Here is a 26409-nt window from a genome sequence, read left to right on the forward strand (position 1 = left end):
TTTAAAACAGTTTTTAGATATTGGAAAATATCTTTCTAAATTACTGTATATTTAAAACATGCATTTCATTATCTCACTCTGTCATGTGACTATGCCTCTTCCCTGGTGAAGGAGAAGTCTGCTTGGCTAATAGAGTCCCACGTGTTCAAATTTTCATGTGATTAGGTGACCTAGGCTATCATCTTCAGAGCTGGATGGTCACCTCTAAATGCCTCTACCTCACGTGTCCTTCAGTGATATTGAGACAGGTTAGTTAGCATGTTATTAGGCAGAAAAGAAGGTCCCTGGTGGAATAAACAAAGACAGCCAGAGCCTGAAACTCGAGGTTTTGAAATGGCTGATTCATTGCAGGACAAAACGTAACAGTGCCTTGAGGTTAATAAGTTATCTCATAAATCCCTTTTGGCCAGACAAACCAGAGCAGATCTGATAGATAGAAATGGGTTCATTAATTCCTTTAGGGTGGGCAAACAAAACAAACCCGATAGACAAATTCCATTAGAAGGTACCAGCTCCCTTCTCCAAACGGACAAGGAAAGATGTAAAAATAAGAGTCTTTTTGCCCCATGTTAGGCACCCCAGTCGGGGACCCCCTCTCGTTCCAAGAGCTGCAACTCTTTACTTTTAATAAATTATCCTCTTTTGCAACTCCTTGCCTCTCCCTGGTCCACGCTTCTATATTCTTCCATTTCACGAGACCACAATCCCGGCACTCACAGAAATTTCCTACATCAATATCAGTGGGACCCAGGAGATTTGGGCAGCTCCCAGGTACATTCAAATTAATTGTACTTTCTCAAATAAAAGGTTGTTAGTAGACTTTTAAGAAGTTCACACTACTTTTGGGAGAGCTCATTGCCTGAAATGATCAGAAGAAAAATGCATCGTCTCTTGGCTTCCACCTTTAATCTCGCCAATTTCCACTGCTCTTGGCATGTTCTTCCATAGATGGAGGATCTGGGTATTGCTATTGCCTAAGTTCATACAAGATAATAGAGCACAAGGGAGCAGAAACAGCTTAGCATGCCATAATTTAACTGAAGTCTATTTATTTTTCTATTCTTATTGCCTAGCACCAATGCCTGTCACAAAATTAATTCTTAGTCAAAATTTGTTAAATTAGGTCAAAGGGCTATGTAAGAATTCTGAGGCATATCCATACTTTAATGTATACATTGCAAGTAAGTGATTCCTACTGTGAAAGGAAAAAACAAAAACAAAAAAATCACCACCTAAAATGGCGTCATTCATGCTAAGAGCACTTGACACCCAACCTAGATTTAATATCTGATCAAATTGCAGTTTCAACCTCTCCCAGAAACATAATCTTAATTAACCTCTCTGGAATTTTCTGGTCAAGCACCAGTAAGGTAATCTGTCATATAGGTCCTCTCTATACTCCATAGAAAGAAGAGGCAATCTATATAATACAAACCCTTCCCTTTCTCTTCCCCCCCAAAAAAAGATGTCCTTGCCCCAAACCCAAAAATAATCCTTTATTTTCTATCACCAGCAGCTCCTTTGCCCCATCGTTTTTCCTATGAAGACCTTCTATTTTGTACAACATCTCGGAGTAACCTTCTAGCTACCAGATGGGGTACTGCCCCATTCATGAATTGCTTAATAAAGCCAATGAGATCTTCAAATTTACTTAGTTGAACTTTTTTTAACACTACACTTACTATTATGGTAAATGTCAATTACCTTGTCCCTATGATTCACACTACTGTTTCTGAAATTGGGTTTTCTTATATCTTTAAGTTCAGAGTTAAAATTCGTGACAAATGAAATAACATGGATTTAGTAGAGACCTTCTTCTTGGTTATGAAAAGAAGGAATAAATGTAAGAAAATAATTTTTTAAAAATAAATCATCTTTCACACTTTAGTCATTAACTGATAGTGTGATTTATGGTGGCACATTAATAATTGTTTAAAAGATTTACTTAGAAAATTGCAATAAACCAAGTAAAAACTCTTTGAAAATAATTTTTTTGTTTACTTTCTTGCTTGTTTTGCAATTTAAACCCCCAATTTTCTCACTTCATACACCTTTCTTCTACAACCCACTCACCCCTCCCCCCACCCACATTTCCCTCTAGCCATTCCTTTCATGAATTGAATTCAGTCCTTTAACCACATGTGGTCTTGACAAAAGTGGGCAAGCAATTCTGAGTCTGAAGGGCCCTGGAAATCTGGCCTTAATGGCCCTTTCCAGTAGTTTTTGTTTTTTTAATTAAAATTTATTGAGGTGACAATTGTTAGTAAAGCTACATAGGTTTCAGGTGTACAATTCTGTAATACATCATCTGTGTATCACCTTGTGTTGTTCACTACCCAGAGTCAATTCTCTTTCCATCACCATATATTTGTTTTTTTAACTGTATGTTTAATCAAATAGAGAAATCAAAGGTAAGGAAAGTAGCCTCCTTCTAAGACCCCTTCTCAAATATTTACCATTCTGCCTAATCAATGGTCTGCATCTCTCAGTGCCCACTATAAATAAACATGCAACCACTCTAATTTTTCTTCCCTAAACCTCTTACTAAATGCTTTTCTCATTATTATTCCATTTGCTGCTAATTAGCCCCATTCCGTTAATTTCTTAGGCCCCTAGGCACCAGCTAGAGGCTTTGTTGGTGAGTTTTGCCTTAGGTGTTTGTCCTTGTGATAAGGGAAAGTTGGCTAATTCTTATATAGAGGAGAGAGAGATTGAAGGAAAGGGAGAGAAAATGTTTCCTTTCATTAAATTTATTGCCTGCAAGTTGACATCAGACATTACCTAAACTCTACTCAATCTTGCATCAATTTCTGAAATTTTCCGACAAGAAAACCAGTCATTTGCTCATTGTGGAATGGGAATTTACTAGCCACTTGCTTTCCCACTGCTTTCTTAAGGTTAAAACACACATAGATATATTGATACTAAACCTTCCAAAGGTTTAAAAAACAGGGCAACAGGCATCAAATGCTTCAGACTTTATGTCCTTTGACCCAGATCTTACACTTTTAAATATTTTTCTTAAGTTGATTAAGACTGAAGGAATCTGTGTTACGCTGCTGTCCTACAACATGTACTGAAAATTTAAAAACAACATAAATATCTAAAGATAAGTAATTAAGTAAATTATATGGTGAATAAATAGAACAGACTAACAAAAACTATTATAAATATGATATAGAGCAATATTTAATGATAAAGAAAAATGCTCAGTGAAAAAAGATCGCAAAATAGTGCATATAGTATGATTCTTTTGTTGTGTGTTTAAGAACAAAATGTTATTAGTGGTTATTTTTGGATGGTAACTTTTCATTTTATTTTTTTTTCTGGACTAAAACAATTTACAATGATGGGGAGGTAAAGTAAAGCATAGGGAATATAGTCCATAATATTATAATAACTATGTATGGTGCCAGGTGGGTACTAGAGTTATCAGGGGGATCACTTTGCAAGTTATATAAATTTCCTACCACTGCAACTAAAAGCAAACCTGACACTAAAAGCAAACAATTAACAGTGAACAAGCACTGAATTAATAAATAAAAATAAAGTAACTATAAATAGTCATAAAAATAACAAGATGAAAGTGTTTGGGTTTAAAACATATTGTAAGACCAGCTAAATTATTTTCTCTGACTTTTTTTTCCCAGTTTATTATCCCCAACAAATGTTTACCAATCTTACAACAACTAAGTTCAGCCTATATGCTCTAAGTTATAAATCCCATGAGACATCTTCCGTCATAAATGTCATGGAAGTACAGAATCAGTCTCACGTAAGTTCTTGGGAATTGCAACCTCTCTTTAAATGACTCAAGGTTCCCTTTTCATTCTTGACCCTGTAATTGCCTTCTTAATAGTTGAATTAAATTCTTTTTTTTAAATTTTTTTAATTAATTAGATTTATTGGGGTGACAACTGTTAGTAAATTTACATAGATTTCAGGTGTACAGTTCTGTATTGTTGAATTAAATTCTTTGTCAAGTCCATGAAATGAGTATTTAGAGAATCTCCTTTTAGAGACTCTCCATGAGGACTGTTGGGTTATTTCCCTCATGATGATAACAGAGTAGTAGGTTTAGAGATGAATATTAACTTTTATTCCCAATGGCATACAACAGTACAGTTGCTGCAAAATCCAAACTTCAACCTCTGTTCTAAAAAGTGTCAGAACTTTTCAAATTAACTGCTCTTTACTAAAAAAACTTGCAATTATCCCAAGGTCAGACATCCAAGAAACTCTTTAGAGACAAGCTTTTCTTCATAACCCAATCCAGTTCAGACATACTCATACATGCTTGTAGCTAAGCCAGAATCTAACTGAACTAAGGCTCAAGGCAAACTGATGTTTACCTCTCCAAGTCTTCTCTGACCTGGATGTCCACACATATGAACATTTGCTGGGTTAGAGAGCACCCATCACATAGATGTGCATGGGATACTTTGGCAAATTGGTGATTAGTCCCTGCAGAGTTTCTTCTCTGATTGGATACAAGTCTATGGCAGGAGCTTAGGTTCTCCATTCCAAATATGGAAGAATTTCTACTTCCTGAGTTTGTAGTGAGGTAGAACTCTACTTCTTGCATAACCCCTTTGATTTCTGATGCTTTGAGCTAGGAGAATTCAAAGTCCTGTAGTAGAAACTGCCAAGATATCTTGAGTTTGGACTTTCTGTACTTCATATTGGCTGCCTCACAGAAACTTTATGATGCTAGGAAAAACAAATAGCAAAGCCATAAGGCATTATAATTGTGTGGACATGATAACACATTACACTCCAATGTAAGCTTTGAGCTGTGTAAAAAAAGCCTAGTTCCATCTCATGGATGTGTTAAAGGACTGTGAAAAACTCTTTAGCTTTCAAAAGTGATAAATGACCATACTCCATTTTCATTTAAGCCATGCAAATACTTTAAAAAAATTTTAGGATAGATCGCATATGATGTTGAATCTGGGCAAAACATTCTCCGGTAGGAGAAGCAGAGATGATAGCAAGTATTGAAAAGTAATGAGAACATTGAACAAGGTATCTGAAAATAATTGCAAAGCAATAAAAGGTTAACAGTGGTATCCTACCCCTATTTCTCTTGGATTTGTCTTACCAATTTATGCAACTATGTGGATGCCTTGATTAGAGATAAATGAAATCACTTATTGCTTAAAATAGAAAGTGATTTATTGCCTGGCAGTGTCTTGACAGGAAAGGATTCAGCCATTATTCCATACATGTTTGGATGCGAAAAATAGAAGGGACAAAAAGTGTAGAATTGGGCAGTTTGAATGAACTTTGTATTCCTTAAATAAGTAAATAAGCAGCAGTCTGGCTAAATAAGCAGCAGTCTGGCTCAAGCAGTGAAAGCATGTTTGCTTATATTTATTTTAATGACTATTTTAATAAATAATGTGAACCATATTCTTAGGAGGCATAGTTGCATTTTAATAGTTTAGAATTTTTAATGGATTCTAAGACTAGCAGTCACTGAAGAAAAGGCGTTCATATTTTTTCTCCTGGCTTATTCCATCATACACCAGAAATAATGGTTGCTACATAAAAGGAAGAGAATTTAATTTAGACTAGAAGCTCCCAAAGGGTAAGAATAATGCTTTTAACGTACAGCTGGATAAAGAGAATCACAACTTACCTGAACAGAGACCTCTGCAGGAACCAGGGCCAGGGTAGGAAAAGCTGAGTTGCAATGAACAAATTGCTGGAGACTCAGTGTGGACAAGTACGAGAGTAAAGAAACTCGAGGGGGACCCGGTCATAAGGGTCATAAGGGTCACCTCCACGAACTTAAAGCAGGTTCCCACACAGGCTGTTGGAGGAAAACCCCCCTCATGCTCTGGCAGGGCAGGGGGAAAGGAGCCATTTTGAAACACACCAGGGCACTCTGTTCTTCTTAGCAATGCCTAACCTCAGGTGACACTAGTTAACCAGAGCCTCATTGACCTGGGGAAAGGGAAATACCTGTCTCCAGCCCCTTTTTGCCATCCTGTCCCACATAAGAGGAGGTGGGAGGAAACTAAGAAATACCTATAAAGTTCATAGCCCAGGGCCACAGGCTCAGCAGAAAGCTGAGACCAGCCATAGGACAATAGATAACTTTCCCTTCCCCCGCCCCTTACCATTACAGTACTAAAGGCCTATTTACCCTAGCTCCTTTTACCTAATATGTTGTGTCTTCCTTTCCATAAAACATGAGGCATAGTAAAAGGGCACAAAGTAAATATGAAGGGACTAAGCAAGTATTAGACCAAAGTCAGATGTGACACAGATGCTGGACTTATCAGACCAGGGATTTTACAAAGCTATGAATAATATGCTAAGGGATTTAATGGAAAAGTAGACAACATGCAAGAACAGGTGGCTAATGTAAGCAGAGAGATGCAAATACTAAGAAAGAACAAAAAACAAATGCTAGAGATAAAAACAAAAAACACGAACAGAAATAAAGAATGCATTTGAAGCATTCAGCTGAGGAGAGAATTTCTGAGCTTCAGGTAGGACAATAGAAATTTCTAAAATTGAAAAGCAAAGAGAAAGAAGAGAAAAAAACAGAGCAGAATTTCTAAGAACTGTGGGACAGCTATAAAATGGTGTGACATATACACAGTGGAAATAGCTGACAGAAAAAAAAAAAAGGAAAGAAATAGAAAGAATATTTAACCAATAACAGGCAAGAATTTCCCCCAGGTTAATGTCAGACACTCAACCAGAGATGAAACAGAGAAAGTTGGTGAAAGCATAGACAAATAGATCACTGGAACAGAATAGAAAGCCCAGAAATGAACCGCATAAGTACAGTTTATGAGAAAGAACAGTGTCAACATCTTTTCTTTTCAGAGACAAAAACTAGAGTCAAGTGAAATGATTTGCCTTGATCAAAGACACATAAAGTGGCAAAACTGGAAATCTGTCACCAATCCTAACAACTCCACATTCCCTCTTGTTTCTGTCATTCTCAAATGATATTGATTTAGAGTACATTCCTCTCAATCCTAGAAAGAATTTGAAGTAGTCACAATAAAAGTCACTTGCACAGTACTGCAAAAATGAAGATCGTAAGGTACATAACGAAAAGGTAAAATAAATACGGAGTCTTAAGTAATGACTGACTAACCATAAAAATGAGACCAGAATTCTTTCAATACAATAGCAATATCTTCCTTGTGTGATAAAGCAACGTTGTTTGAAAGAGATGGTGAGGCCTGTATGTATTCTGATGAGAGGAAAATGGCGGAGCAGTTCAAAGAAGGGTGAAATGACTAATGCTTCTATTCTAATCAACAAAGTAATGGCTATGTACAAGCAACATTCTCCACTTTTGCATGCTTTAAGTAACAAGATGTTGAGAACAGCTGTGAGTAAAAATGTCAAGAAGAAATCTACCAGGACCAGAGGATTTGGATTCTGGCTGGTCACACTCATAAGAGCTGAGGTCACCAGTTCTGTCATAAAGGGCCACTGCTTCTCAGAGCAGTTGCTGGTTTTCTAAGATTCTTCTGAGGTTTTCCTTGGAGAACATGTTTTCCCTTACTCTCTGAACCAATTTCTAAAAATATAAGAGTTCTGACAATAAAGTGGTGAGTCTAGATTTTTAGAAGTGAATAATTCAGGATGTAAACACCCAAGGAAATGTTTTCGTTGACATCATCACCTTGAGTGGTGATGCAATCGATTAATCTAAGAGATGAAGTCTTGGCTGAAATCAGTCTGCCTTTAGAATCAGTAACAGTCAAAAAGGAAATTTGTCTTGTACTATGTAATATATAGAGTTACATGACAATGTTTTAATAGATTATGCTTAGTCTTTAAGGTTTTGTTTAATGGCACTGCGGCTTTTTACTATTCATGCATATTAATACTGACTTTTGCTTTAAAAGTGTCTCAAGTACATTATGTTCTTATATTTGTTCATTCCATCCAAATAATTTAATAGAAACCTATTTTATATACACCAGGTGCTGAGCTCATAGAAGAATCAGTTACCCTACTAAGGGACATAGCCCTTCTTTAAAAACCAAAAGACATTTTCTCATAATTAATATGGTCACATGCGTGTTCCTAATTCCAGGGTAAGTTATTCATTGGCAATTACCTTATACCTTCCTCCACGAGGGAAAAAAAATAGAAATATTTTGGGCTTCTGTGTATTTTTTCCTAGCTTTCTAGCTTTTTTCCTTCCTTTTCTCCACCTTTTAAATAATACATTTCTTTCTGGAGATCAACATTTCAACTGAGGCTGTCAAGGTTTTCTTTTAACATCTCAGGCAAGTAAGAAAACTCCTGCTTTTCATTCTGTGTGTTTTAAAGTTATCTTTGTCAAGTAACTGAATGCTAGTTTACTTTCTGCCAGAAATAAAATCTACCTGTGATACAAATAAAATACTCAGGACAATTCTTTCTTAATAAATTTACAGCCATAATTCAAGTGTAAAGGACAGCAGTTGCTTTTATCAATCGCCCAGCTATTTAGTGAGTAGAAATATTAAAGTGAATCTTTTAAAACTGGTGCAATGTAAAGAAGACACTCAGTCCCGTTCTTACAAAATAGTTGTCCACTTATAATGGTCTCTATTAGTTGGGCATCTATCCTGGAAAAAGTCTCAAGTGGGTTCTACTACAAAGTTAAGGAACTTGGTGGGCAGTTATAAACAATGGCATGATTAAATAGCTTTGTGCATAAGTGTGCTTTTTCTGAATGGCAATTCATAAGCAAATCCTCATGCTAAGAGTTCATGTGTTGTATGGAACCGAGGACCCTTCAGTAAATTCAGCCTCTAAGTCAATGCTTCACAGGAAAGCCACTTATGAAGAGGAGTTCTTCACGGCCAAATAATTAGTCTGAGGCTCTTTTAAGAAAGAAGGACTCCAGTTCCTATCATCTTTTCTGGTAAAATGAATACATCAGAAATATATATATATATTTGAGGAGACCCAGCTTATGGTATTTTCGGTAAATGCTTCCTGGGCCTAAGTTTTTCTGAATGTAAAATTAAAAGGCAGGAGAAAATGTGCTCTGACCCTGTGCGAGTGAAAGTCAGTGTTTTGAGATCATGTTCCCCTGCTTGGCCGAATCAGAAATCAGGGTTGTGGTAACTTGGTGACGTGCTGAAGAAGCTCCTACAGGCTTTCTGAGAGCCGATTGTTACATTTTCAGGAATTTTGTGAGTCAGCTGTTAAACATAGCCATTATTAAAATTAAAGTATATAAATTTACAATTCAGTAACTTACATTTTAAAAAAGAAACACTCAAAGTTTTCCTTATTTTACTACCTTTTACTATTTTGCTACCTTTTACTGTTAGTCATGCCTTTGAAGTTATGCACGTCACTTGTGTCTAGATTGTGGAAACACCACGTAATGAAGGGTGGTGTTCCCCACCGAGCATCTCCTCCTAATCACGTTCAGTGATGTCATGTTGGCAGTTTCGAATTGGCCACAGTGGGAGCACATGCACAATGGAAATGAGAAAACGCCACACATCAGTGACTTTTGCTTTTCTCAGAGAGCTGGTTTTTAAACATTGACCCACATTCCTCTGGGGTCACCAGGCTGAGACAAAGGAAAGGGAGGCGGCTTCGCCTGAAGTAAGAGAATCAGCGTGCCACCAAAAAGCAGACCACACATCTGCTCTTTCCACAGAGCAGAATCTGCTCTTTCCACAGAGCGGATTCCACCAGGTATATTTTTACCTAGGTACACCTGGGTCATACATTCTCTCTAGCCTGATGCAAGTCTGGTCCTGTGAGAAAGAGAGAGAAGGAAGAGTCTTTGATAGCAAGTGCAGTTCTCAGGAAGTTTTAGATCAGGCCAATGGGAGTCTTTGAGTCAAAGTCGCCTATCAAAGGAGGCCCTCATTTTACAGAAAAGGGCTTTCCTTAGTTTCCTCCAGCACTCAATCATTGCCTGAGAGCAGCCTGTTGAAAGCATGATCTTGGTGCAAATGTTGCAGGGGTAGCCACAGGGACAAAAGCAGAGAGGGGGGAAATACAGGGAAGAAGATGGTGGGCGCTGGAGGGGGAACGAAATCCAGCAACTAGTACAACTTGGCTATAATATAGGGCCCATGGGGGCACAGACTGAGAGATGCTGAGTGTAACATTTGCAATTAAAATGCATTGTCTAGCAATAGCTATTTAAAAATACAATGGAAATACTCTGATACCTAAAACTGCTGGAGCTGGGGCTCTCAGCTTTGGGGTTAAAGTATCAAGAACTGACATGAGCTTTGAATTTTGCTTGATAGACAGGCTCTTGTTAGCCTATATTTCTGTAGGTTACCAGCTTCCTGAACTTGCAGCTCTCATCATGAATTACTGCAACTGTAGGGTGGGACAGAAGGAGAAACATTTCCAACTCACCTAAAAAGAATGCTGAGGAAAAACAAAGCCAAACTGGCATTGGCAAAGTAAACAGAAGCCATTATACATTTAATTAATCAATCAGTCAATCGATATTTATTGAACCCCTGTTCAATAAATACCCCTGAGTATTCTGGTGATACAGCAGTGACTATACAGAAAAACCTTGCCCTCATGGAGCTTACATTCTAGTTAGAAAGACAGACAATAAATGAATAAACAAAGGGTTAAATAATATAACCTCAGATACTAAGCCTCAAGAAGACAATCAAGCAAGGTAATAGGATATAGGATGAGAATAGGATGATAATTCCATCCCACACAGGTGGTCAGGGTAGGCCATTCTCAAGAAATCATTATTGAACAGCAGCCAAGATTAGAGTTTTTCCCTTTCCTGTTGAAGACTATAATTTGACTCCCACTAGTTAAGCTCCTTTTGCCTAAGAAAAATTGCATACAGATAACCTCCACTTTCTCTTTCTATTTACTATTGGCACAAGAGCCAGTGGATGTTCTAGATAAACACATTGAAGCAGAATAGTCTGTACTAGCTCCTCAGTTCCAACAGCATTTATTTTTTTTAAAATCCTCCCAATATTTTTGGGGATAACACATTTTTTTAAATGATAACTAGAATTCCATAAATATGTAAACAACACCATAAAGCTATCTTTAAATTTCTAAATTTCTTTATCTTTAAAAACAAGTTGTTCCTTTTGTATTTTCTCCTTAAAGTTTGATAGTATGAAAAATAAAAAAGGTCTTGCATGTTTCAATGTGTACAATTCAAGCGTTACGTTGAATTATTAAATTTCACCCAATCTTGGATATATTTGCTAATATACAAAACATCAGGGCACAGAAAAAAATTAAAACCTTGTTCTTATTTATGACACACAAAATGTAGATATTTAATTTGAAGCAAAATAATTAATCATTTTGGTTTTCCTCTATATTTGCCTGCTGATATACTGATGATATTAATATACAATATAAAAATACATTACTGTCAAGACAGGTTTACCAGAATTCTATATAAAATGGGTAATAGGAAAGATGATCTCTTTCCCCATAACTATAAAATCACTCTTACTACATGACTCTGAACATTGGAAGCTGATGACAAATACTAGCTCTGCTTTCTTTATAATCCTTTTGTGATGTGGCATGCTTGGCAGAATCCAAGCATTGAAGCCGCATTAAGCCTCCAAACTGGTACGTGATACATCATGGCCACTGTGTCAGTCAAGTTTGGCTTTCGCTTACAGTCACTGCACTCTTTACCTTAATTTTAGTGTGGCATCTAAAGCTCTATTCTAAACACTTGGGAAGCAATGTCTCAAGTCCCTGATCAGGCCTGGATCTTCAGAGAGGACAGGGTTCCTCTCTGTTCTCCTGATTTTCCTAATGTCCAAGATGCAGCTACAGTGAAACTATACAGCCAGGTAGAAGCCTAGAAAATAAACTCAAGTGTTAGTTCTGCAGTATAGTCTCTGTATTGTGGAGTTTTTAGTAGAGGTTACAAGACATGAGTGGACTTCAAATTCTGCTTTTAAGTATGTGAAGATCTCTTGTTCCATAAATCTCTCAGTCATATGTCAATCAACAAATACACCACGGGAGAATGGCCACTTTGTGGCAGATGTGGATTTTTCTATTGCTTTACCCTCAGTAATGAAGTCCAGGCCATTGGCAGAAGGAAGTACAAGCTGCCACCAGCCAGCAGCTTATAGTGGGAGGTGAATTATAGTCTTCCACAAGAAAGGGGAAAGCTCTAATCTTGGCTGCTGGACTAGGCTTCCAGTCTTGTTCTTGATCACGCTTTTGCTGATTCCTTGATAGTAATTCAATAAAAAGAGAGAAACTGGTCCTTTGGTCCTTTGGTATCTGTAGCTTATTCTGTGCCAGTCTGTCACATAGGCTCCTTTTTCCTGCTGTCACTGATTCTTCTTGGTTACGCTTATTGGGTCAGAGATTTCAAGCAGAATGGAACGGGGGCTATTTAACAATTGCTGTCAAGTAGCCACACTGTCTTAGGAAGAGGGGCAGCTGATGCTGTAGCTGGAAAACAGCGGGCAGCTCCATAACCCAACTTGTCAGGCAGTCTCACCCTTTTCCACCTTGGCCTCCTCCCCATTCCTGCTCCCACCCAACACTTTCTCTATTCAATCTAATTATCTTTGCTTTGTATGCAAGCTGTTAATTCTGCTTGTACCATTTGAAGATTATTTTTCTATCCTTACAGTTCAGAAATTTCACGAGGATGTGTCTCTCCATACTTTTTCATTCTTCTGTTTCTTAGCCAGTAGATCCTTTCACATATGAAAGAAAGATCTGATGTGACAGTCACATTAAAGAAGGAAACAGTTTATGGAAATTTTCTTCTGTTATTTATGTGATTCCCTCTCCATGGTTTCTTTTCTGTCCTCCTGAATCAGCAATTGTTTTAACACTGGGTCTCTTGGACCAGTCTTTCCTGTTTTTCTCACCCATGATTACCATTTTTGGAATTTTACTCCATTGCATTTTATTTTCCAAAATGTGAATTCAGTCTCAGGAGTTACCATACTCCTTTTCTTTTCACATCGTTTTATTGAATTTTTAAATTGGGAAATTATTTTCAGTTCCAGGAAATTTTCTCTGGTCCTACAAGCATATCCCTTCAAGAGTTTTTCTTTGTTTTTGTTTTTTATCTGGGTTTTCTTCCATTGTCCATATTGGTTCCACCTCCATAATAGAGTTTTATTGCAGTTTTCCTGTTTAGCTTCTTTTCCTTCTACCTGGGTTGCTATGTTCCCATTAAGTAATTTGTGATTGTTCTCTGCTTATTCGTGTTGATACCGTAGTGTGCTGGTTTTCAACAATTCTGTGGATCTCTCTGGTTCTTTCTTGTGTATTGGTCAGAGTGTATATATTTTTCCTTCAATGGGCAGTCCGTGATCCCTTTTGCCCCTTGATTGATGTAAGTGGCAGACAGCCTTTCAGTTCAGAAGTCCAAGTAGAGAAAGTCTGATCTTAGCCCAACATGGAAACTAGCCCCCCTGAGATGCCATCATGCAAGGGACAGTTAGCCTCTCACTGCTGCAGAAAGCAAACAACAGAGACATTCCCCCCTACTTTCTCATTGTGTATCTCCCCATACACCCTCTCCACAGTCCCCCCCCCCCATCAACTCCCAGCAACTCCCTGCCTACATTTTGCCCCCTGCCTGCACCTTCTTTCAAGGACTGGAGGTCTCACTGTGTGTGGAACGTCTTCAGCTTGCCAACACCAGCCTTTGACTTTTTCTGGGAATGCAAGACCAGGTCACTATCTTCCCAGAAAACCACATCCAAACATTTTAACAGCATTCATAGTTCTTAGGAAGATAACACATTACTGAAATGAAATCATATTATTATTGTTTTCCGAAATTACTACTCTGTAAGTAAAATATATGGAATCTTTTGTAGTACAACAATAGATCAGGATATAGTCACATGAACATGCAGGTTTTATAATATTCATTAAAAGCTCACTTCTGATTTACCAGCCTCATAACTCATCTGGTTATTGCAAACTGGTATTATTAACTAATTTTTCACAATAGTTATTTAGCCTACCTTTATCAGCCATCTACTATGTGTCAGGTACTGAAGTGTTTTGTATATATTAAATTCTCACAAATCCCCCTGAAATAGATACTAGTATTTCCAACATAATACCATATAGAAACCAAGGTCCAGAGAAGTCAAGTAACTTACCAAAGTCACACAGCTAGCAAGATGATTTATTTCCCTAATAAATAATAACGAGCTACTTGAGAGTAACTCATGTCTTGTATTTCTCTGCATCCCCAAATGTGCTTGGCACTCAGCAAATAAACAGTTATTGAGAGAAGTAGCAATGTTTTATTCCTACTTGATACCTAGAACACAGTATTATAAAGCAAATGTTTCAAAATGTTTTATTATAAATGAAAGCATTAACAGTCTACTGAAATTTAAAAAGCAAATCCACATAAGATAATCTAACGCTATTTATAGAAGATCTATTAGCCGCTAACCTGGGTTCCAGGGATCCAAATATGAATAAAGTGTTGCCTCTCTCCTTAAAGAACAAGAAGTCTGAAGGGAAAGCATATAGCCAAGCAATAAAACATAATAAAATGTAATTGCTTTTTAAATGTATATATAAAGCATTAGGAGGCCACACATGAAAAGATATTTTTTTCCAGTAGGATCATTAGTTTTCTTCTTCTCTTTAATTAGCAATAGGATCAAACATAAAAATAAACACTACTTCAAAGTTTTTTATTAGAAAGTTTATTGCATTAATCTATAAACTCATTTGGTGATATAAATGACAACGTAGGCTAACACTGCTGAAAGTTTATCATCTTTGGATAAGAGATACTTTAACACTGAAAGCTGTCTTTGTTTGCTACAACAAAGAAAATTCGAATGTATTTTATTTTTTTTCCTTTTAAAAATAGATATTGTGAGTTGTTCAAAATGAAGCCTGGACTAAATACTCAGCTAGAATAAGCAGACCCAGTGTTAGGACACCAATTTTTAGAGGACCCTAAAAAGGCAGTTTGCCATAATCTTTAATTAATAAACAAGCACCTGTCCACACCATGTGATTCACATTTGCATATTTATGTACACTTCAAGACATTAAGCCTTTAAGACCAAAATATCTCTCAAATATTTATTTTGAATAGTAAACATGTTACCCAGAGATAGAAAATTTGTTATTTTAAAAAACATAACCTTAAAACTCAAGTTTTTTTTTTAATGATTTCATTTTATTTTAAGGGATAAGTAGTAGACTTTTAATATCCACATGAATTCTAAATGGTATTGTGATATTTTTGTGCAATTTTTGCAATATTTATGGTTTAAAAATCCCAATAATTGACAACTACCACTGTGGCTAACTGGAGTCAAAATGATCACATTTTCATAAAGTTTTTTGTATTACAACACAGTTATTGTGCTAATGTATTTGGTTGGGACAGGTGATAACTGTCATAAAATTTTGTTGGTTTTCCTGAAATTGGTGAATATAATTTCCCATACAGATAATGCTAAACACGTTAAATCCTCTGCTAACATTACTACTCTAGCATGGCAGAGGAATTTATATCAAGCATTGTAAATCACTATGAAATTTCCCTTATAATTAACTACAAATAGCATACTCCCCATATGAAAGCAAGCATATGAGCTATCACTTGGGCCAGTTTTGATGTGTTTATATATAAATACAAATACTTTACAAATTTTCTGATACATCAACCTCTAAGGAAAGAAGAACAGTTTTGCTGACATTCCTGCATGAATGGCTTTAGCCAGGTATTACCAAACTCATTTGCATCTTTGACCTCTGTAGGACGCAGGGAAGAAATTATGTTTAGGGTCCCAAATTAACACGGGTTCAAAGGTTATGAGAATAGATTCACTAAGTATGAAGAATGACGTCACCATCAACTTACATTTAACGTATCTGGAAAAGTTCCAAAAGATTGTCATTGCAGGGGGGGAAAGTTGTCAGAGCCTCTTGTCTTTAATTCTCATTCTGACAAAAGTATTTCTCTCTTTACCAAATCTAACATTTTGACTTCTCAACTAGGCAGATATAATATGTAGTTTTACAATATCCAAAGTGCTGTGTGTGTTCTGATGTTTGAAATGTCCTGCGTGAACCCTGATAAGTGAGAATCCCTTGGCTCAGGACAGCAGTCGTCCTGAGCAACTGATTTATGAGAAAGATTGCTCAGGAAAGGATGGCAGTGCCCCTTTGAGTCCACATCTGCTGCCCAGGTTTTTCCCTTCAGTTGCTATTGCCTTTTATATTTCTTTCTTACCTTTTTTTGGTAGTGGAACGACACAAGAAATGGGTGTTTTGTTTTGTTCTCTTACGTAGCTCCAGGGAGCAATGGGGAATCTCTTTGTAGCTCCAGGGAGCAATGGGGAATGATCCTTTAAAAAGCAAGGAAAAAAATGTCTTTTTTTTTTCTTCTTACCAGCAAGGACTTTTTGTGGCTATTCACTCACCTATATCCTATCATCAAGATCAGGCAGTGATTAACTGCTGGCATAAACCAATTGTTTTTAACGTGTGTTCCAAGCAGTTTCATATTTCCTTGAACCGACTTTGGGGTTCCCTAAAAGAAACAGCCGTCAAAGGAGGGAATGCCCTAAGATGTTTGTTCTATCATCCACCTGACCAAACCACCAATGCAGGAGCAGGTGTGCGCTATGAAATCACTGGACATCCCAACTTGATAACTGGCAGGGGCAATGTGAGATGTATACTACTGGCAGAACAGGTGCACAGTACATATTGTTCATTGACTCATGAGACAGGACACCACAGTGCGTGTCTTTAAAATATTGAAGACCCCTGTTTTCTCTTATGAAGTTGTTTCCTTTCTCAGCCTTTCAGCCCTTCAGCTTGCTCACATAGGTCAAAGAAAGAGAAACTGGCTTTCTTGCAACATATGGGCATTCTCATGAGACAACTGCCTTGGGGTGAAAAACGTTATTGCATGATAAGAATGCACAGGACGAGCATCATTCTGGTTTGCCTGGAACAGTCTAGATGAAAGTCCATTGTAGGATAATTATTAATAATGTCCTCATTCACTCTCAGAAGTATCCCAGATTGGATGATCAACCCTACTGAAGGTCTTTAGTGAGATCAGCGTGTGGTACTCACTTAGTAAGGATAGCTTCCTGCTCCCATTACCCCTGGTTTAGCCAAGACTCAGAACGCACAGATCAAAAGGAACTCCACTTTGGAATATTAAATCTTCTCTATTTCAATTATAAGCCATTCACCTATGGTTTCTATACTATTTCAGTAATGACCAATTTCAATAGATTCGATATATATTTTCATCTCCTCCCTCCAAAAGAAAAAAAAAATTCATTTTTATCAAGCAAAAAGATAAGTGGCAGTAATACAAGAAACAATGAACATACAATATTTTTTCATTAACAATTCAAACACTACAAAACATAGAATATACAACTTAAACGTGAAAATACAAATTAAAGAAAAATGGGGTACATGTCATATTAGCAATGCAAAAGACCAGCTTAAGCATAGTTTCTCTAAATCAACAATTAATAACAGAAAAGTGCCCTTTTCTCAAATATGCACAAAAATATTTCAGTCACTTCTAGGGAGAAATTAATAAAAACTTTCTGCTAATTCTATATTACAGCATGTATTACTAATGGTTTACAAAACTTAAGTGTCTCCTTACACTTAAAATTTACAACTTTTCCAATCATTATACACTCATTCAATCCAGTCTGTCAAAAATAAAATTATTTCATTTCTATAGTTATGAAATAATTACTGATATGTTATGGATCTCAAGGGGTGAATGTGTATGATAGGGACAGTGATCAGAATAATGTCATGGATTTAAAGTGGGACAAGGGTCAGACAGGCAGAAATTTCACCTCTGCCTAGCATATATTGATTCCTGTAATAATTTTAGTATTTCTAAAATAATTCTAATGGTACATTTCTTCATTCTAAAAAAGTCTAGGTTTTCATATTTAAATTTGCTATCCACTTCTAGAATTTATTCAAAGTCTAACCAGTTATGCCACTCGACAGAACGTTTCCTCCTGGATTCATAGTATCCCTGCAATTCTGAATTCAGCTGAAAAAACATAAACAATCAGGACTCAATAAAATGCTCCTTTTCCTCTACATGTTTAGTGATTCACACTAAATTTTATGGTAAACTGCACAATTCTAGGTATAGCTCTACAGTGCGAATGAGAAAGAAAATATTTCAAGCAGTAATACCAATGTCCACTGCAACCATGTCTTCGAAGGAGGTCTGCAAGGTCATGCTTGTAGCCAAGATTTTACAGTGAGTCATGCTTCATAGGTGCAGTTCTAAAACTAACAAGAGTGGGGACTCATATTGATTATCTCCTTCCAAGCCACCTGTACAAAAGGACCTATGGTCAGCCAGCCTCAGCTTTGAGCTTTCTGGTTTATACCAGCAATTGCCTACCATGTACATAAACATTCATAAATGGTGGCAAACTCAAGGATGGAGAAGCATTGAACTGCAGTTCTGGAAAGGGTTCCAGTGGCTACCGAGTGGTCCTTTGGTGTCATTCGCTGCTGCTCCTGCTGCTGCTGCTGCTGCTGCTGCCTCCATCCTCTTGTTTAGGGGAGGAAGAACTGTCTCGGACTGGCAGCAGGTCATAATGGCAAGGGATGTGACTGTTCTTTGGGAGGTCGTATGGATCCTGGGAGAGATGCCCATTGTTGCTGAATATTCCTTGGACAACACTCACTGTAGGTTCTGTGACAATCAGGGGCACATTATCATCAATGAAAAAATTTTGATAAATAGAATATGGCATTTCTTACAAATATCCAACACACAAGAGGAGCTTTCATAAAAATATAAGAAATATTATTTTTAAAAACAAATGTTCCTTTCATCGTGACATAGAGGTGGCTATTCTGTGGTTGGCAGACCCACGGACACACAAAAACGGTGTTCGGAACAAAAGGATGACTGTACAGTTGGGATGAAGACATCAAGGGAATATATAGAAACTGTGGATCTAAATCATTATTTGAAAAAAGCTTGGAGATATAATCTAGTGCAGACCCTTTATTCTACAGGTAAGAAGACTGAAGTCTTTACAGTTTAACTCAATTCATGGAAACACAGGTTCACAACGTTAGGATTCAGGCTCTCAGATGAGTTCCCATCTTACAGTGGTGGGCTTATGGGACAGTTCAAAGGGGACTTGTGATTGACCTTTCAAAAAGAAATCTAGTTCACTAAGCCTTTCATTTAAAAAAGCTGTCTTAATACTTTAAAAATAGTTATAGACCTTTTCAGTGACACGTCTGGAGCATAAAATGAATTATTAGTGACTATAGCTAAATTAGCCACTTCATTTACAAGTAGTAGAGCATTTTTTTTAAAGTTTAAATCATACATAGTGAGATAGAACGATAGAAAGAAAAATTAAAATATATAGCCCTACTATCTAGCCAATGATAGCTCTGATATGTTTTAACTTTCCCTCAATGGTATTTGCAAGGGGCAATAAAAATTACTCAAAGTTTAAATTGAATTCTTATTAATTTGTATCAGATTCACAACTGAGAATATTACTGACATATTAGACAATTTAAAAGTAAAAATTTTCATTCTGCTAAAAGCATTTTATTAATATAATGAATGCAACCAGGAATTGAAACCACCTGTTTAATCCACTGGAACCATCTGTTTTGGCTAACGTGACATATTTGCTAATATGATACATATGCTATTTCACATGTGTGCTAAAATATTCACTATGGTTACAAAACGAAAGATGGATGACCAGGTGGGAGATAAGCAAAACTTCCTTTGAATTTTCTAAATAATATTTTCCCTGAATAATTTATTTGACACCAATTGTAAACACAATTTACATTTAAAACATGAGCTATTCTTTTCAATAAGGTTTATGTGAACTGCTGGTGCATTCTCAAAGACTTTAAAATTGTTTTTTATTTATTTTTTTAAATTCCTATACTAGCTTCTTTCTCTGGTTAGGAGAACTCACCAACTTCATAAACATTCTTGTTGGCTGAAGTTGAGTTATTGATCTCTGCATACGGGGAATCTCTCCGAGCTGGTGACTTCATCTCCACATAACCACACTCTGAGTTTTTGGGGATAAGTACAGGTGGATCTTTAATAGTGGCATATGGGTTTTCAGAACTGCTTAAGGAGCAGTTACTTGAATTATATTCAGGATTCTTTCCCAAGTCTGGAAGAGAGATGGGGGGCAAAGAAGCAAATGCTGTTTGATAAACAATGTTATTTTTCTTCTTGGCCATAATTTACGTGGGCAGCTTTTCTCTGTAGCTAGTTTTCTAAATTACATACAGTGAAAATAATGCTACACGCGTATGTTTTCCACTTATTTTGGAGATAATTTTCTATAAAATTGCTATAATGCATAAAAGATTATCAAGTAATTTTAGCTCTTCTCTAAGGTGAGTACCAATGTAAACATCATGGATTTAATTTTATTTTGATTATCACACTCAAATAAAATGAATTCCATTCTATTTTACTAATAGTCTCGGATTCTCAAAGGCTTCAATCAAGAAACCATCTGTTGATGGCCCCAGGCGCACAAGAAGGTTCTGTTATGGTGAGGAAGACATTTGTGCTGTGAGGATTCCTTGTACACCCTCAATACTGGGGCCCTGAAGTTATTACTCAAACTCCTCCTGAAGAGCAGGCCTCAGTGGGCATGGAACCATGCTGCTCTCTTCCTATTTTCCCTGCTGTTTCCTTTCTTACATTTCTCTCTCACCATTAGCCATATTTCTTTTGAAGGAAATATGAGTGTTTCTCCAACAAACTGAAACCTTTGTCCTCCCAGGTTTCTGCTCTCACTAGACCCTATGGCCACTCTCTTGATATATCAGTCAAGAGTGTTTGTTGGAATAATTAACCACACCAACAATTCTACATTTTCTTTACACTGCCACTCTTGCTCATTTTGCAAATTATCTCAGTCTCTGAGGTAAAAATAGTTTTAAGAATTGTCATTCTGATAAATGTGTTTCTTCCTCAGATTTACACCATACCTTTCAAGGACTTTCCCATGTAACTTCTGTCAAGCCCAAAAGCACCTGCGATAAAGGAAGAAAAAACAAATACCCACTGAGAACTGAAAGCAAGAGAAAGCCCATCTAATATTTCAAGGTCATGGAGAGAGATGGTTTGGGCACCCACTGCAGGAAATAACCAAGGCTGCTGCTTTTCAAACCTTTACACCAGATCACTCGTGCCAGATGTCTTCTGTACTTAGAATTAAAAATATGCATATATCATTCTGATCAGTTTCCTGCTCATTTACAGTGACTTTGGGAAAGCTGCTCAATACAGGGTAGAAACTGAGGCACAGATGAATCAGTATATTGGTTCAAGGTTGCACTGTGGAGAGAACACAGCCAGGACTAGAACTCAGAGAAAGGACTTTAATTTCCTCACTTGTCAGCCACATGACTATGGGCAAGATGTTGAACTCCCTGAGTGCCAGTGTTCTTATCTCTAAAAGGAGGAAAACAAAACCTGCCTTCCACGCCTGACGGGGTTGTGGCGATCATTAAGTGACATAGAGCATAGGCTTTGTAAATTCTGAAGCGCCACATAAATAAATGAACCGTGTGTCAATTACGGTAACACCTACTGTACCATACAGTATACCCCCAGCTTCAGTCTATCTGTAAGCATTCCAAGGTCTTTTCAATGATCTTTTAAAGGAATGTTAGAGAATTAGGTTAAAAACAGAATAAAGTCATAACTTGTGATGGACATTAAAATAAGTATGAGAAATGGTAAATAAGTGACCCCTGCCACTGTGCATGTATTTCTTAGAGTGATGTTAAACTTAAGTTCTGGTGGTGATGTCCTATGGGGGCACACTTCTGTGGAGAAAGAGGCAGGATCTACTAAAGGGACAGGATGTGTCTAATATGTCACTGTGAAACAGGAAATAAGAATGCTTTCCTCTCTCAGGCACACTCTCTTGGGTCTGGGCTGTGAAGTCTAGCCAAACTTCCAGCCAGTGGGAAAGACACTGACTTAGGCAGAATTAACCTTACCAAAGGGAGGTCTGGCCTTTGCCCTTGGTTCCTGAGAGGTCTCCTTGGAATGCCCCACCCAGTGTTTTATTTACCTGGAGAGGCCTAGGGATAATCGAACTGGATAATAGAACAAAGTGATCTATGGGAGGGGTTTTGGGTCACATGGTATCAGCTCAACCTCTAAATAAAACTAAAGGTCAACCACATGGACAGCCAACAAGTCTATGTGACCAAACCCCACACAAACGCTGGACACCAAGGCTGAGGTGAGCCTCTCTAGTTGGCAATACTTTATGTGTCTTGTCACATATTGTTGTCAGGAAAAATTAGCACTTTCTGTGATTCCACTGGGAAAGGACAACGGGAAGTGTCATGCTTTGAATTTTCCTTTACTCTGTCCCTGTCGCTTTCCTTGGCTGATTTTAATCTGTATCCTTTTGCTGTGATTAAATTATAACCACAGGTATAACAGCTTTTGGTGAGTTCTGTGAGTTTTTCTAGCAAATTATTGATCCTGAGGGTGGTCTTGAGGATGCCCAGACTTTGTAATGGGATCCTCTGAGAGTTCCCTATCAAGAAACTGTCTATGTTACTCTTTGCTAAATTCCCTCGGCCATTTCCAAACTGTACCAAAGTCTTGTTAAATGTACATCTTGGCTTTAGCTGTGCAATGAGCCTTCCCCAAGGGATTAAAGAGAGCAGCTTGGGGCAGATGGTAAATTAGGGGACAAGAGTTGGGCTGTGAGACAAAACACCCCTGCCAGATTCTCTCTCTTTACTGCCTTGGAAGATCGGGTGCTGTTTTAACAAGGGAGCAGGTAAGTTTCCTCATAAACCCCCATATGTCCCAGTCCCTGGACAGGTGCTGTCAAATGCTCAGTTTAATCTAATTCATACAAGGAGTCAGGACACGATCATTATCCCTATTTTATAAATGAACAAATCAATCTTGAGAGGGTTATTAGTCCAGAGTCACATAATGGAATCAGGAATTGATCTCAGCTTTTGTGTCAACTTCAGGGCTCTTTCAGCCAACATCACAACTTCCCCACCATGTAAAACATCTACACACTTCATCATCTGTAATGTGCCTTGCTCTGTTTGTAAGAGAAGACTTTTTCTGTGCAACAACTTTAAAGGGATATTAAATGCAGAATTACTCTTGGAATGGAACAAACCAAGGAGATCCAGAATTTCCAATGAAGATTTTATGTTCCCAACAATCAGTCCCTTGGGTCTCATTTAGACAAAAAGCAGAGATTTGTGTCTATTGCAGTGACTGCGTGTTCTGGAATCAGAACAAACTATAGTAGGTGAAGGTGGAACAGAGGACTCTTCCCTCAGGAGTACTCGGTGGTATTTTACTGAATATTAATTCAAGTACTTGTTTGAGCTAAATTACTAATGTAATTTAGACTTTTAAAAAGCATCCCTAATGATAAATAATTTCACCAATAAACACATTGTAAATAAATATATTGTGAATAAGTGTGTTACATAAATAATTTTACTGTAAGTGTGCAAAAATACATAGCCCATTGATAATGACGGTGTAGAATGCAGATAAAAGCTGAGAATTTGTACTTATTTTCCTGCTTAGATGTTTGCATTTCTGTAGTAAGAAGGGATTTCAGAGCCCACAAGGACTGGTTCTTACATCTGGCTCAGATGATTGGACATATATGGGGTTCACAGCAAGAGCAGAGGGGCAGCAGTCAGAAGACCACGTGAGACCTAGCTTTACCCCCTTCTCTCCATGAAATCTTGGACAAGAGAATTAACCTCTCTGTGCCTTCCAGCGTTTTTCTTCAATAAAACAATATTCATGGCAGGGCCCGCCCAGTAGGGGGTGCCAGATTTAACAAATAAAAACACAGAAAGGCCAGTTAAATTTAAATTTCAGAGAAACAACAAATAATTTTTAGTGTAAGTATACCTCAAGCTCCATACATTTGGGATATGTTTACGTTAAAAGTATTTGTTGCTTAGTTGAAATTCAAATTTAACTGGGTTTTATGGTGACCTTACCACCACATAAATACACATGAAAGGGTTTGTTACAAACAAGGCACCTCATACACGTTAGTTACTATATCACCAAGCTCCACCTTGAAAATAAGGTGCACACGCTTGGAAATGGCACCATATACTCAGTGGGGTATACGGAAATCCCGACAGTTCTTCACGTGTGGTCCAGGAAATCCATCCCCTTTGCAGGAGGGGCACAAGATCAAAACTTTTCTCATCATAATACAACAACACTGTTTGTACTTTTTACTCTCTTTCTCAGGTATGTGATGGAATTTTCCAGGAGCTAAACCAAGTGTGAGGTCACTACTGACTGAACACAGATACAAAATGAAAATCTAGCCGTCCTCCATTAAGGCTGACATTAAAGAGGTTTATAAAAGTGTTAAACAGGGCCACTCTTCTCACTGTTTCTTTCTAATGTAGGAATTTTTCATCAAATGCATCTTATGTTATCATGAAATGAGATTACTGTTATTAAAAATAAATAAATAACTGTTTATAATGTTCTCAGTTTTAATTTGTAAGATGGTAAATATCAATAGACAGAATCCATTATCAACAGAAGTTCTTTGGGGTCCACCTTTTAAGAATGTGTGAAAGGGTCCTGATTCCCAAATGCTTGAGAACCCCTGACTTACTCTATTCTTGGTGATATCGCCACCACCTCACCTAAAAGGGCAAGGGGCCTCAAGTATGGGGACCCCATATTGAAAGAGAGCAAAGAGAAGCACAGATCCTGGTTCTGAGCTGACTAGGTTCCAGTCCCAGCTCTACCATTTAATAGGCTTTGAGACTTTGGGCAAGTTACTGAACCTCATTATGATTCAGTTTCTTAACTGTAACATGGAGACGATGATGGTAATAATAGTACCTACTTAGTAGAGTACTTATGAGAATTAAGTTAATACATGTAGAGTTAGAATGTAAGCTACAAGCAGGCAGAGATCCTTGTCTCATTTTACCTGGCGTGTGGTAGAAACCAAATCACTGTTGGATAGATAAGGCACTTGGGGCAGGTATAAGTCTATCATTTTGTTTGTTCGTGAATGCTGTCAATAGATCGCTTTGGCACAAACATAAATCTGTGACTCTGTGAGGTGACTTAAAGATAAAAGTGCTCGTCCAGGGTGGGAGCTGGGGGAACTTGCCGAGCTCGTTGAGGTAGCCGCCGTGTTTCCAGTCCGCGGGCAGCGTGCCCGTGCAGTCCACCACTGGGCCTCTCTTTCCAGGATTCACGTTTTTCAGATTCACAAACAGCTGATTGTTTTTGGACTGTTAAGAATATAAACAACACCAAGATGTGAAAAGAGAATACAGTGTGGCACAGCACTGCCTCACTGATCTGGGGAAAGTAAGTCCACGGCAGGTATCAAAGACTGGTCCTGAAATGAGGCTGGGTGGAAGTGGGGCGGGATGAGCGCTTCCGGCCTGGTGGGACCCAGCCAGCAGCAGGAGTGCATGTCCATTGGCCTCAACTGCTGCCTCCACTGCCTCAACTTCTTCCTTTCACATACTCTGCGCCAATTAGATCTTGTTTGGATTTACACACATGGAACTTTGAATTGAAAAAAACCAAAATCTTGGTCTGAGCTCTCCCATCAAACACTGTATGATCTTGTATGAGTCACAAGCAACTCCAAGCCGCTTTCCTAGCTACAAACAGGAGGATAAGATTATCTACTTTGCCTCTCCCCCTGAATGTGAATGAGAACAAATGGAATGATGAATATGAAAGTCCCTGGAGAATGTGAAGTGCTATTTAACTATGAGGCACTATAATTAAAATCCAGCTGCATTAACTTAATTGCAACCGAATTAATTAAATTAGCTTGGGTTTCTTCTAATGAAGAGCTGGACTAGACCATGGAGATTGGAAATATAATCCGGGTGCAAATGGGAGGGAGAAATGTTTGGGATTTCAGAGCAGTGTAATAGAGACGTGAGGTGAGCTGGGTGGTCTCCAGAAGCAGCTTGGGGTCTGACAGCCCTGGGTCTCCAACCTCTCTGTGCATTGATAAAATGGGGATAAGAATCACTCTCAATTCACAGAATTGGTGTGAAGATTAAATGAATTTCTATTTGTAAAATGATTAGAAATGCTCAGCATATTGTTCCTACTTGATCATTGACCTACAAAAATGCAATTTCATGTGGTTCAACCTAAATAAATACATATTATTGTTGTTATTGTTTGTTATGAAAGTACAGGTGGCCAGGAAAGGGTACTAGCAGATAGGTTGTGGGGACAGAGTTCCAGAGAGCAGTTTCCAGGCTCTCCACCTCACGTGGGGAGGTGCTGGCTCAGGTAGTGAATGACCATCAACTGTGATTGGTTGGCCATCATCTGTAACTGGTTAGCCAATTGGCTACTGATGTAAC

General features: G+C 37.7%; 1 protein-coding gene across 3 annotated transcripts in view; it reads right to left on the minus strand.

Annotated features, from left to right (window-relative positions):
• Positions 1-17144: 17144 nt before the first annotated feature.
• MEGF10 (multiple EGF like domains 10) overlaps positions 17145-26409 on the minus strand; it is a 157379-nt gene continuing 148114 nt past the window's right edge. For all 3 annotated transcript variants that reach the window (XM_081052977.1, XM_081052976.1, XM_081052975.1), the window contains 4 exons: positions 25179-25302; positions 20998-21042; positions 19959-20165; positions 17145-18691 (listed from right to left, as the gene is read on the minus strand). In XM_081052977.1, coding sequence (XP_080909103.1) covers positions 18498-18691; positions 19959-20165; positions 20998-21042; positions 25179-25302 — 570 coding nt within the window. In that variant the 3' untranslated portion in view covers positions 17145-18497. The remainder of the gene's footprint in view (positions 18692-19958; positions 20166-20997; positions 21043-25178; positions 25303-26409) is intronic.

The sequence above is a fragment of the Rhinolophus hipposideros genome, assembly GCF_964194185.1.
Source record: "Rhinolophus hipposideros genome assembly, chromosome: 7".
Taxonomy (NCBI): domain Eukaryota; kingdom Metazoa; phylum Chordata; class Mammalia; order Chiroptera; family Rhinolophidae; genus Rhinolophus; species Rhinolophus hipposideros.